The 14,000-nt window shown below is 50.7% G+C and overlaps 1 protein-coding gene across 1 annotated transcript in view; it reads right to left on the bottom strand.

Annotated features, from left to right (window-relative positions):
- The window catches only part of ADGRA2 (adhesion G protein-coupled receptor A2), a 50,710-nt gene extending 37,207 nt beyond the window's left edge, over positions 1–13,503 (bottom strand). The window contains exon 1 of the mRNA XM_007934971.2: positions 13,241–13,503. Coding sequence (XP_007933162.1) covers positions 13,241–13,503 — 263 coding nt within the window. The remainder of the gene's footprint in view (positions 1–13,240) is intronic.
- Positions 13,504–14,000: the final 497 nt, after the last annotated feature.

Raw genomic sequence — 14,000 nt, 5'->3', positions numbered from 1 at the left:
GATTTGACGGCACTTAACAACAACAACAACAAACAATTGAAAATTATCTCTGCAAAACCCTTTCTCTGAATTTTTTTTAAAAGATCATTGAAACAAAAAGAGAAACTTAAAAAATTCTCAAACCTCCAAGTCTTTGGAATTAAAACCTGGGATGTCAGTTTGAGAACCCTGCGTAGAGAGGTCCAGAGGTGGTGCTGGGCGTTGAGGGAGATACCCCCACCCTCGGACTCTTTAACCTTTGATCCTTTAGCCTCTTCCACATACTCTAGATTCTTCAGCCCAGAGCTGGCCAACAGAAATATAATGTGAGCCACATACGTAATTTGAAATTTTCCAGTAGCCACGTTTTTAAAAAGTTTTTAAAATTTAAAATTTTTTTAACAATACTTAACCCAATGTATCCAAAATACTATCATTGCAACATGTACTCAATATAAAAATTGAGACTTTCCTTTTTTTTTTTTGTACTAAGTCTTTGAAATCTGGTTTGTATTGTATTCTTCTAAAACCAAAAACCAAACCCACTATCACTGAGTTGATTCAGACTCATGGCAACCATAGCACATCTCAAATCAGACCAGCCACATTACAAGTGCTCAGTAGCCATATGTGGCTAGTGGCGACCATATTTGATGGTGCAGCTTTAATCCTTATCCAGTCTCCTCGTAGCCACCACCTCTCCAGAAGTCTGGGCTGCTTGAGAGATACTTAGGCAATGGGTATATGTTTGTGAGCTGGGTGGGAGCAGAAAAAAAGATCAGGGGACCAGGCCCCACTGACCCAGAACAACTTATTGCCTGGTCTGGCTTTAGGGACAACTCCCAGGCAGGTCCCACCCCCCTTCTGCCCTGAGCTCATGCTGGCAAAGGCCTCTCTGAAGGCAGCCTCTGTGTGCACTGGGGAGGAGAGGGCAGGGGATGAGTGGGGGTCAGCTGAAGCCCACACTTCCGGCTTGGCTAGCCTGGTGCAAACTCCAGCCCTGATAGTCTTGAAATAAGAAATGAGACTTGTTCTTTGTGCAGAGGACATGTCCCTGATACTCTACCCTCAAACCTACTCACAAAAGTGGGGCTACCAGGCAAATAACTTTTTATCCTTCTCCTCCAATGGGCCCTCGTCTTGACACATTTCCAGTTCTTGGACAGACTTTGGGCAATGCAATTTGCGTCCCCAGATACCCAGAATTAGATCTTTTAGCCTCAATTATCTGAATAGTTTTGAGGAAATTTACTTTGGACCTGGATAATTTAGAAATGGCTTCAGTTGTGTTTGTCAGTTCTGTTTTCCTGTGGGTCTGGTCAGAGAGGGCAATAATTTGACAGAAAGTGCTTGGGTTTGTTGTTTCTTTTACAAGCAGGTAGGAAGCTGGCAGTTACAGGGCTGCTAATGGTGTGGATAAAAACACACACACATACACACACACAGCCTAATCCAATGGGAAGAAAAATGTTCCCACTACTCTAAGCTGTCTCATGGGAGGAAAACAGGGCAACCACAAAAATTGAGCAGAGAAGGAGGGAAAATCAGCCCCACAGTCCTATCCAGCCATCATGGACACAGTACCAGCCTTGGCTCTCTTTAAACCCCCCAAGACAGACACCACCTCAGCCTACACCATCCTCTCATTCTATAACCACATGGGGAGCCAGGTGGGCTTCCTTTCCAACTGTGTTAACCCTGCCCCACAGAATGGCTTACCCAGCCTACTATCTTGAGCTTCTCCCTTCTCTTTCTCTATCCCACCCCCTCCTGCCTGCCCAACTTCAAACTTTTTGTGGGAAGAGGGGCAGATCCCTGGAGACCCCTGTTCTCTACTCCAGAGTTTGAAATCTGGCCAAGGAGAAGGGGCATACCAAGTCCATTCCAGAACTCTCTCCCCGCTGGGGTCCTATTTTAGGGAAGGGAAGCAAGCAGAGTTACCACTAATGAGGCTAGAGGCCAACGGAACGAGTGACTGGCGTCTACAGACAGGCCCTGTGGCCTCTGGGCAGCCACAAGAACTCACCAGATACCACCCCAACATCAAAGATGACCCTGTAGTAGTAACATGGGTACCACCCTGTGGGGTAAGGAGCCAGCACACTCCTGAACAGTTCTCACATGGGCAGGAAGAATTACATGTCAGACCACTGCCCCACCTACACACACACACACACACACAGATGCACATCATCCCAACTGTGGATGCTCAGAATCTACTCTCTCCAGAAAGTCTAATCCTGGAGCCTTGGTGAATTCAGGCAGTCACTAGGGCTCTCTGGTTTGGGAAGGTGCCATCTCCAATACCACTGTTGGCAGCTTGCCAGTGACTTAGGGAGACAATCAGTGATGGGGAGGAGGGTTGTGTGCTTGCTGATACCAAAAAAAGACCTGAAGCCAATAACCTACCCTGAATGGTCAAGGTAAAACTGGAGCTCCCAGCCCTGCCTGCAGGCTCAATGGCCAGGGCCTTTGAACATTTCCAGGACCCACAAAGACATCTGAAACCTAAAAGATAATTATTGTCTCTAAAACATTAAAATGAATTAATAAATTCTTATTTAAATAAATAATAAAATTAAAATTAATAATTAAATAACTAGCAAATGTCATGCAATGTCAATTAACAATAATTATTGTATTTAATGAAGGATGTGGATGCATTTTAGTATAGTTGATAAGACAGTAACTATACCAGTTACAAACCAAAAACTAAACCACTGCCATCATGTTGATTCCAACTCATAGCAACCCCCATTGGGTTTCCAAGGCTGTAAATCTTTACAGAAGCAGACTGCCTTATTTTTCTTCCATGGAGCAGCTGGTGAGTTTGAACCACTGATCTTTTGGTTAGCAGCTAAATGCCTTAACCACTACACTACCAAAGCTTCTCATGGTAGTTACGGTTAACTTGGCTGGCCTGGTTGAGTGGCTGGGCAGCTGGAGGTAGTAGTACCCATGATGAGACTAGTAATCAAGTCCGTAGTGAACTCTACCGTGAGCAGCCAAATAGCAGCTGCCTTAGGGATATGGTCTGCTCCCAGTATATAAGGAGAAGCTTTAGGAATGGTCTGTAGCTTTTGGCATCCTTGAATCCTGTGTGTAGCCAAGTTGTTGTTATTCGGCAGTCATGTTATCTGCTGATCTTGAGACTCTTAATGGACTTGAATCAATGGCCTGCCATGTGGTTTGGTAATATCGGGACTGTGCCTTTTTACTTGTTGATTTTGGGTTTGTCAGCCTCAGCAGCCAACAGCTGCCTAAGTGTAGAAAGCCTCCAGCTTCAGTGGACTGGAAGGAGGCAGAGCTAAAGCCCAAGGCCGAGGGGCTTTCACCCAGCCCCTAGAGCCTGCCACTTTGAACGTGGACTTCTGGCTAGAAAGAACCTGGCTCCAAAACCATAAGAGAATGAACTCTTGTTTGTTAAAGCCACCCATCTGTGGTATTTTTTTGTTAGAGCAGCATGAAGTAACCAAAATAGAATATGGTACTGAGAGAGTAAGGTGCTGCTCTGACAGATACCTAAAATGTGGAAACAGGAGTAGAGCATATCCTTGCAGAGAGACCCCAACAGAGAGATGGCAGTAGCAAAACCGAAAGACCAGCATTAGACAGCAACAGGCTTACCAGCCCATGGAGGAGAAAGCTGGATGCCATTGGGCAGGAGGCTTCCTGGAGGAGTGGGTTGCCTTCAAGCATTAATTGGTAGAAGAGACTGGCATGAGATGGAGTAGCAGGTTGGCCAGCCCACAGAGCAAGAAAGTTGAGTGCTTTTTGGGCAGGAAGATTCCTGGCAGAGCGGGTTGTCTTTGGCATTAATTGGCAGAAGCAGAGAGACCAAGGAAATGGGAAACAGAGCTGCCTCATCCTCAAAGGGTAGGACCATGGCCTTTGGGGGTGGAAACTACCACAGCCTCCTAGGTTTCAAAGAGTCAGACCTTCACCAACTTGGTTCTGGAGTGTGGGGCCAGTGGGAGTGGCACAAAGTAGCCAAAACACTCCTTCTAAACCAGTTGCAGTCAAGTCAATTCCAATTGATGGTACCTCTGAGTGGATTTGAAACACCAACCATTTGGTTAGTAGTCCAGTGCTTCACTGTTTGCTCCTGATATGATAATGTTGTTGTTAGTTGTTGTCAAGTCAATGCCGACTCATGATGGCCCCATGCGTGCAGTGTAGAACTGTGTTCCACGGCGTTTTCAAGGCTGTGACCTTTCGGAAGCTGATTGCCAGGTGTGTCTTCTGAGGTGCCCCTGAATGGGTTCAAACCACCAACCTTTCAGTGAGTGCTTAACCACTTGCACTACTCAGGGACTCCTGATAGGACAACATAAACCCACTGCCATCCAGTCAATTCCAACTCATAGTGACCCCCATAGGCTTTCCAAAGCTATAAATCGTTATGGAAGCAGACTGCTCTTTCTCCACAGAGCAGCTGATGGGTTCGAACCTCTGGCTTTTTTGGTTAGCAGCCCAAGCCTTAACCACAGTGCCACCACAGCTCAATGACAACAGGCCCTCCAAAAGTGAGAATGGCCCTACTTTCAATACATGCCCTCCAGCTACAATATGCTTTTCTGTGACTTCCTTTCTTGTCCCTTCAAAGCCACCCTTCATGCCCATTTAGCCTGATTGCAGGGGACATCAATGTTGGAGAGGGCATCCAAAGTGTTTTACCAACACCTGTATTTCTCTATTCCTTCTCCTAACTGGAAGCCCATCCAGTCAATCTTGAACACCTGCTCATTCTAGAAGGAGACCTTGGTAGGGGCTTCCTTCTCCAGATTTTAGAGGGTCATGTTCTGAGATTACCCCTGAACTCAGCCTTGAAGCTGTACCATTCAGGCAGGGGTTGAGGCCAAGGCCAAGACAGAAAATAGTCTTGCAGTGGCTTGTCTCCTTTTCACTAGCCTTGCCTCCTACAAGGGTTTGTCTTAGGGCAAGTAGATAGAAATAAGAAATTAGAGCTGGGATGGGGAGAATTGACCTTAAGTGAATCTGTAGCCTTGGAATTGAACCTGGACGCAGAAGCTTAAGAAAAGATCTACAGGTGTTTATGGCAGGTAATGGGTGTGGAGTGATGGAGATTTGAGGGCCCTGGCTTGAGCACATGGAATAGAGTCTACTACAATCATTTATACACATTCGTTCATTCATTCTTCAAAGCTACACTAAATACTTTGACACTAGTTAACTACAAAGGTAAATGAGACATGGTTTCTCTACAAACTTCTCTTCATGGAAGGAGGGAGATGTGTTAGACAAGATGGAATCCCTGTGTGTGTATATGTATATCTGATTTGAAGAAGGTGAGAAGTAACCCCCAACCCACCTTAAAAATTTCCTCCACACACAGCCTAAAATTCCACCAGTGGAGAGCTGAAATTTTGGGTGAAGAAAGCAGGCTTCTTTTTTTATAATACAAATAGACCAGAAAGGATTAATCTGTTATCAGCCTTTTATCCCCCTCAACTAACTCACTGCCTTCAAGTTGGATCCAACTCATAGTGACCCCTCCTTGGGTTTCCAAGGCAGTGTCACTACAGAAATAGATTGCCCAACCATCCTTCCAAGGAGTGGCTGGTAGGTTTGAACTGCCAGACTTCTTGTTAGCAGTCAAATCCTTAGGCACTACACCACTAGAGCTCCCTTTTATCCCCCAAGTCCTTCAAATCTTCCTCAGCAGAAGTTTTCTTTGGAAGTCTTGATGCCATGATCTTTGTCACTTCCCTCGGGTGTTTTTGGTCACTATGTAACCCTTCCACTCTTATGGGATGAGTGTCTCCATGATGAGACCATGAGGTCTGTAAGAGCCGGGATTAGGACTCTCACCCCCAGGTATGGGGCTGGGATATATGGTAGGCACTGGCTGGTGAACAGCCGGGTATCTGGGGCAGAGCTACAGGGAAGGTGGGGATGGTCAATGGACAGAAAATTTAGTGCTGAGCCCCAGGTTCTCCCAAGTCAAGGGGCAGATTCCCTTCCCCTCCAATCCCCCACTCCCTTCATCAACCCTGGAAGCTCACTCCTAACACTCAGGGCTAACCTGGCTCCACAGGACAGTCCTTCTGGGGTATCTGTCCCATAGGGGTCATGTAGCCCTGAAGCTGTCTGTAAAACACTTGGAAAAGCTCTTTAGAGACCATGAGTCCCACATTTCTTCGGTCAGTCTGACTTCAATTACTCGGTTAGTACAGTGATTTTGTACAGTGGTGCCCCTAAGCACACCTGTACTTGTTAGGTCATTGTTAGAAAGACCCCTTTACCCTGGCTTAATGTATCCACGTGGAGGAAATGAATTCATACAATACCTCTGGCCTCTCCCAAGAAATGACTCTCTGATTGGTCAATGTGGAAAGAGGAACTGGATCTTTCTGTCTGCTGAGAACTGTGTTGATAGGGCTCTGTCCCTCTTGGGATGGGAGTGGGCTGTGGATGTCCACTGGGTGGCAAGTCTGCCCCCAAAACTTCCAGTACCATGTGCCTGCATTTTAGTTCAGGTAACACAGTCACCATGAACAGAGTGGGCAGGTGAAGCCCCCGATGCCAGGGCAGTGTTACTGTTTAGAACCCAGAGTGACTGGGTAGCAGAACTTCCAAGAGGCCTGAGAAGCTCCAATGTCCCCAAATCTCTGTCTTACTTCTTACCTTTCTTCTCCTTTCTAAGACGTGGCCTTTCTTTTGTCAGCCTTGCCTCAGTGTTTGCTGCTGCAAGGTGACAGACATGACTGGGAGTTAGGAGTCCTGGGGTCTAGTGGTGGTTAGCTGACCAGGAGTTGTGTGAACTTGTGTAGGTCAGCACTCCCCACCACCACCACCACCTCTGGCCTTCAGCTCCCTTCTCAGTAAAAAAGGGGGCTGACTGGATATTCCCATCTTTCATATTTGATGGCCTTTCCCATTATGGATGTAGTCTCTTGAAGCCCGAAGTCACAGAGTTTCTGCCTCACCACACAGTTCCCAGCAAGGCAAGGAGCGCTTGTGGGGCAGTGGGGCCTCTCAGACCTTCCCTTCTCTTCCCTTTCCAGCTGGGAGATGTCTGGCTCTTCCAGTTTAGGCGGGAACTCCCCCCTCAAGCTGTACTCCCCCATTCTCTGTGACAGATTGGTTCCCCTGCCCCTCACCTGGCCCCATCCATCTTGCACACTCCCATCCTGCCCTTCCCTGGCTCCCAGGGGAAAACTGAAACAAGGCCTGGGAGAGCTGGGTCCAGGGAGGCTGGCCAAGTCAGCTACACTCTACAATTTCTCTTCCCCCCTTCCCCCTTCCTGCCCCCTCCAACCCAGACCTAAAAGCTAAGGAATGTTCTGGAGTTTGGGAAGGATGGGGGCCCAGAGGAGGGAGGAAGGGGAGGAGGCAGCTTCGTCCTGTCAGTGTCTGAGCTCTAAATAGAACAGAGCGGCTGGGCTGGGCTGGGGGAATGAAAATAAACAGCCCCTCCACGCAGCCCCTTCCTAGCAGTTACCGGATTTTCCCTCTAATTCCTCAGCCCAGGGCCATTTCCCTCCTCCCTCCTCCGCTGGCTTTCCTTTGGGTCTCAAGACTCTAGGGGAAGTCTCTGGCCTCAGGGGTGATGAGAATCTGTGCAGGCTGTGTGGTGTTTGGAAACTCACTGTCCCTCTCTGGGTTTTGGTGAGGAAAGCAGCCACTGAGTGGAAGGATAAGGAACATCAACTCAGAGGTGGCTGGGACTTTTTCTCCCCCCATAAGTGTTCTTAGCCCAATGAGTCCCATATGGGATAAACTTAGAAACACTCTTTTTACAAACATGACCCCAAAATTTAATGGTCAATTTATGGTTAGGTTCAAATTACACTGGTTTGCCTGTGCCTTTAGGGGAAATTTTCAGACTTACCCTCAGGACTAGTGGTTGCCTCTCCCTTGACTCGCCTGCTACCTGCTAGTGAAAGAGGAGTGATCTATGGTAGCCAGCAGGCAAGGACTTCCTTGGGGTTCAGGAGCAGCAGAGTTCATGCAGACGTTCTGAATAATTCAGGATGAATAACCCATTCTGGGGCCTGGACCCACTTGGGGGTGAATTATATGTGCCAGTCTTTGGAGTTTAGTGCAATGAGGACTCAACCGGTGAAAGTTGGAGGACTCTGCTCTCTGTCCAGTGCACTCCTTGAGACAGAACCATGGGCCCTAATATTCCACACAAGAGGAATTTCTAAGGGTAGTGGGTTCCCAAGGCCACCAAAGAGAGGCTAACCAAATCCCTACAACCTGAGCTGGCTACCTCCAGCTCCTCAAGTTGGGAAGAGTCAGGGAGGGACTTGGATTTCTTCTGAGGCCCCTTACTCTCCAACTCCCTCAGACCAGAGGGGGTCTGAGAGCCCACAGGGAAATGCTGCAGCTGAGACCCTAGCACCACTGAGAAGGTAGAGTGTGTTGAAGACTTCTGGCTTCCTCTCACCTTCTCTGTCTCCAGCCTCTTCCCTCTTTTCTTTCCTTTTTTCTCTTCACTCTCTCTCTCCCTCCCCCCTCCTCTCCCTCACAAAAGCTCTCTGTACACAGCCACTTCCTCTGGCTGCTGTCTCTGAGCCCAGACGTTATGAGAACCATATGGGGGAAAGAGGGTGGACTAGAAGGGGGTGGGGAAGCCAGCATGGGCCCGCCCCTACAACCAGCATCTTTCCACTTTCATCAGGCTGTGTGTGTCTGGTGGCTGGCACACTTTGCTCCCAACTCCCCTAATTGGGCCCTGGTGGCTAGCGTGAGGGGCACTGGGATGAAAGCCCAGGTCAAAGCTTCAAGTCCAGAAGCAGAAGGAGATCAGTGGCTCAAGGACCACTTCCCTGAGTCTGGGGGACAGCACAGAGCCCAAGAAGGGATCTCTGCTTCTATCCCTGCCCACCCCTGCCCTCTCATGCTCCTAAAGACCACCCAACTCACAGCAAAAGAACCAGCCAGTTCTAAGCACATCCGTGTGGCTAACAGCCCCTTCTCCACTATGTGGTGGGCACACACCCTGAAATACTGGTAGCTGAGCATTTGGAGTGACCGGTCTCATGCCTGCCCACCTTTCCACCCAGCCTTGGAATGTTCTCTGGTCAAAAGGACCTGGGTCTTGCTGGGAAGGAACTAGGATTTTTAAAGCAGCTTTTGTGTCCATTGGGCCCCAAGTCCAGCCAGGTGAAGTGCAAGTCCTTCGCATGAGAGGAGTGTGAAGAGAACCCAAGCAGCAAATCCTGACTCTGGCCCCTGCTAGCTGTATGACTATTAGCAAGACAATGCCCCTCTTTCAGCCTCAGCTGGAAGATGTAGGGATTTGATTTGCTGATCCCTAAGTAGCAGAGTGTGTAAGGCACTTGACTGCTAACCAGAAGGCTGGTGGTTCAAACCCACCAGCCACTTCTTGGAAGGAAGGTTGGGCAATCTACTTCCGTAGTGATAACACCTCAGAAACCCAAGGATGGGTCAACTATGAGTTGGGTCCAACTTTGATGGCACATAACAGCAACAACAAGGCCCCTTCCTGAGGCACAGACGTTCAAGGAATTTATGACACTAGACTGGTAGCCTCAGATATCCTGGGAGGTCCTCATAGTAGATTTCCTCCTGGAGTTATTTATTATCAATCCTTTCCTGGAATTCCTTATTCCCAGGTTTCCTTCCCCCTCATTCTAACTCCCAGAGTTGAGAACCAGAGGGCAGGCCCATTAGCTGCTGCCCAGTGGTGGATAGAGGGCTCACACTGTTCCACTTTTCCCTCCCACATCCAGGTTCTCTCTGTAATAAGCCGCCCACCAAAGGGAACTTTCCCCTCAGGGGAGGCCCATAAAGGCTCCTGCTCTGTACAGACATATTTGAGTCCAGAGCTGCCCTGCCTACCTCACTACAGACTGGCCTGTGAGACTGGGGGGTGAGTTGGGACAGATGGATCAGGAAGGAAGCCAGGAACTCTGCTTTCCTGGAAAAGGGCAAATGAAAATCCATTAAAGAAAAAAATAGCAAAGGGTGGGGAAAGGGGCTATGGAGTCTATAAAAACAGAAGTCAAAAGTTGAGACAATAGGGTGGAGTGGAGGAAGGGTTTTTCAATGAGGTAAACAGGACTGCTCATAGAATTGCCTTAAACTGCTTGGGGCCTTTCTTGAGCAGACTATGTTGTTGTTGTTGTTATGTGCCGTTGAGTCAAACCTGACTCATAGCGACCCCTCCTTGGGTTTCCGAGGCAGTATCACTACGGAAGTAGGATTGCCCAACCTTCCTTCCGAGGAGTGGCTGGTGAGCAGACTATAGGCTCCTTGAAGGCAGAGACCTTATCTAGAATTTGGTTTGCTTGAACAGTTAGTCCCAGCCTGTGTCTGCCAGGTTTCTCCAGATGGGTCCTGAGGTCCCCGAAGCCCTGCATCTCAGGCTCTGCAGCAGGGGGCTGCCTGAAGGGCACTGGGTTCTGATGGCGCATTCTGAAGCACCTGTATTTGACTGCTAACCAGGAGGTTGGGGGTTCAAACCCACCAGCCACTCCTTGGAAGGAAGACTGAGCAATCTACTTCCATAGATAGAGAGAAAATAAAATAAAACCAAGTTCACTGCCATGGAGTCCATTCAACTCATAGCAACCCCTCCTTGAGTTTCCAAGGCAGCATCTCTACAGAAGTAAATTGTCCAATCTTCCTTTGGAGGAGTGGCTGGTGGGTTTGAACCACCAGCCTTCTGGTTAGCAGTCAAATGCCTTAGGCACTAGGCTACCAGAGCTCCCTTCTATAGAGATACTGCCTTGGAAACCCAAGGAGGGGTCGCTATGAGTTGGAACCAACTCCAAAGCAGTGAGTTTTTGTATTGGAGAGAAATAGACTCCTCAGTGGGATTGTAGGGGTAGGGGAGAAAGTAAAGCCATAATTCAAAATCTGTTGGCTCATGTCCTGTTGTTTGCACAAGGTGAAAAGCTAAAAGATGATAAAGAGGATTTGTGCTTAAAAAAAAAAAGGAGAGTAAGGGGGAGGAGTTTGCAGGGTGAAGCTGAATGTTTATAAGGTTTTCAGGCTCTTAGCTTCTTGCTTTGCTGTCAGGGTGAAGTGGAAACCCCTTCCTAGCCTTTCTCTTTTTCTTCTCCAACATGCATGTTAAGGCAGAGATAGGTGTCCTGGAGGGACTGAGCCCTGAGAGGAAAAAAAAGAATTCTTGACCATCATATGCTGAAGAGGAACTTGGGTCCTTTTCTCTCCTGAATTCAGCCTGATCTTTGAGATCTGCCAATTTATTTATTTATTTATTTATTTTTTTGGTGGAGCCTGTGGGTAGGGAGAGCCTAAGAAATAACGTCTGTGGCTGCAGACTCAGTGACACTTCAAGCTGATAGGCAAGCAGGCTTCCAGGACCTTCTTGCCCTTCCTCACTCACTGTCCCTGCAGGTATGTGCAGCCAGTCAGCCTGGTCAGTGACCTGGGAAGAAAGGGAGGACTTTCCTCATGAAAAGGGCTTGGGACAGGAAGGTGAGCTAGGAGTCACATTTGCCATAACCCTGTCACAATATATTCTCACCCAGAGTTGGCCCCACTCTCTCCTTGGAAGGGCATGGAAGGGAATTAGCCATGGCTGGAAAGCATTAGTTGCCAAATCATTCTAAGATGTACTGCAAAACCACCTTTCCATTTTTTTTCCCCTTCCTTCCTTTTCAGTATGTCAGGATTCCCTAATCCTGACAAATAAATGCACAGAAAGCTTACCACATATGAAGGAAGGATCATATGTGTGTGAGCACAGTTGCAGAGCATGTACACACGTACAAACACACACACATACCCCTCTCAGAGCTGAATTATCATTGTGCAGCTGGGACTCACACAGACACCAGCCCAATTATTCCAGACAGCAAACATTTTTCTCCTCCAGAACTGAGTGGGCTGGGGAATGCCCAGGCCTGCCTGGACCTTAACACCAGTGGACACTCAGAGAGACCTGGAGGGAGCAGCAGTCACCTTCCTGGCAAAAGCGCAATATCCCTGCAGCACAGGTGGGAGAGAGCAGACACACTGCCTCCACTCCCCTAACACACACACACACACACACACTGGGGAAAATGCAGGCCAGGAGGACAACGTCAGAGGCTGACCAGTCGTGTCCTGTCAGGAAGCAGGCAGCCTCTGAACTCACCCAACCAGAGGCGTTACTGTATTGTTCTGGACACAATCAGATAGACTGTGAGCCAGTTCCAACTTCGGGGCAAAGGGCGCTGGGGAGAGGTTGCCACTAGGGTCAGGAGGACAGGGAAGGGGAAACTGCTGGTTAGCCTGAATCCAGCACAGGAAAGGAATGGGCCACCGCTAGGCCCGGACCCTCACTCCAAAGCGTGCGTGGAGCTCCGAGCACGTGGTCAGCCCAGGACATCTCTGCAGTGGGGAAGGGTCGCTAATTCTCTTGTGGTTTTAAGAGAGGGTCTGCCTCTTTGAGAAGGTTTGGGGTCGGGTTGTGGTGCATGGTGCAGCCGCTCTCCTAGGGGAGCGGCCCTGGCTAGGGTAAGAACCCGGATCGCCGGAAGGAGGCCGGGAGGCACTCTGTCCTCACAGCCAAGTTTCTATCTTCACAATCTTTTCGAGAAGTCAGTTGAGAAACATCCAAAGCTTGTTTTATATCCAGGGGAGGGAAAGAAGGGAGAGGAATGCAGTACTCAACCCAGAGCTCACTTCGCCAATGCGCGCGGCGGGCAAGGGGCCCAAAAACAATCGACAGGCCCCGGTCTCATTCCCGCAAGAAGCTCCCGCATCCCAGAGAGAAACTTTTCGAACCCACCCTCCTGTCTGCTTTATGGAGACAGGATGGAAGCAGGGTTGCCGTGCCCGGGGTCAGGTGAGGCGCCCCCAACTGGAGTGGCCAGGCCCGCCGGGTAAGCCCGCGGGCCTCCTTCAGCCAGTCCCGGGCCGCGTCCGCTGTGGTCACGATCTGTTTTGAGCCGTCCCCTTCCCACCCCATCTCAGGTCCAAAAGTTTGCAACACCAGCTCAGGTTGGAAACTTCGGAGCGTGAGCAACCCGCCAGCACGCATTCCACCTCACCTGTGCAGGTGAGTGGGAGCCCTCCATGCCCCCCTCAGGGAAGCAGCAGCTCCCGCAAAGAAGCTTCCTTCCTCCACACTCCAGCAGCGCTAAATCTCTCCCCTTCTACTCCATGCCTCCCTTCTGGGCGCCTGGACTCGGGCCTGTTCTAGAGTTTGTGAAGTGATGGCATCTCCCCTTTTCCCCTATCCTCCCTGCCTGGAGCCTCTCTATTTGTCCCCCATATCGGAGCTGCTGCTGAGCCGGCCGCTTCGGGTACTCACAGGGTAACGGTGCCGTTAGGCAGAAGGCTGGGCTCGGGAGGCTCCGGGAGGTCCCCGCCGCCACACACCACCCTCCTGCGTGCAGGGTTGGGGGCGCCGCTGCTTAGCCCTTTGGGCCGCTCCCCCGAGCATTTGCAGCTGAGGATGGGGACAGGACAGCCCGGCGCGCCCCTGGTCTCGGGCGCCAGGAGCAGTAGCCACGGCAGCAGCGACAGTAGCAGGCGCGCGGGCGCCCCCCGCATCCTGCGTCCCCCGGCGCCCATCAGCCCATCGCCCCGCGGGTACAGACAGCGTTTGGGCTGGGCTGCGCGCCGGCCGGAGGAACCCGGGCGTGCAGGCGCTTGCTCAGCGGGGACCCGGGGAGCCCGAACGCGGGGCACGGGGCCCTGGGCGGAGGCAAGCCCTGGGGTCCCCGCCGCCGCGCCCCGGGGGCATGTCAGGCGAGCGCCCGGGCGGCAAGGACCAGGGGCGCAGCTGTCAGCGCAGCCCGGGCGGTCCCCGTCCGCGCGGCCGGAGTTTCAGCGTGGCTTTCGCGGGCGGGTGGGGGCTGGGCCCCTCCGCGTCGTCTGCTCCCTCAGCGCTGGGCTGGGACCTAGCGGATTGCGCCGGGCTCCTGCTGCCGCTGCTGCCGCTGCTCAGTGCCATAGATGGAGGCAGCTCTGCGCGGCGACGCTCCCGCCGCCTTCAGCCCCCGCCCGCCCTCCGGAGTGGGCGCCCTCCCCTAGCATCCTTGTCCATCCGCGAGGCCCTAGCGCCTCCC

Source organism: Orycteropus afer, unplaced genomic scaffold (genome assembly GCF_000298275.1).
Source record: "Orycteropus afer afer isolate SDZICR_OR568_19922 unplaced genomic scaffold, OryAfe1.0 scaffold00024, whole genome shotgun sequence".
Taxonomy (NCBI): Eukaryota; Metazoa; Chordata; class Mammalia; order Tubulidentata; family Orycteropodidae; genus Orycteropus; species Orycteropus afer.
Note: the sequence above shows the minus strand (reverse complement) of the source record. Positions and strands in the feature narration are given on the sequence as shown.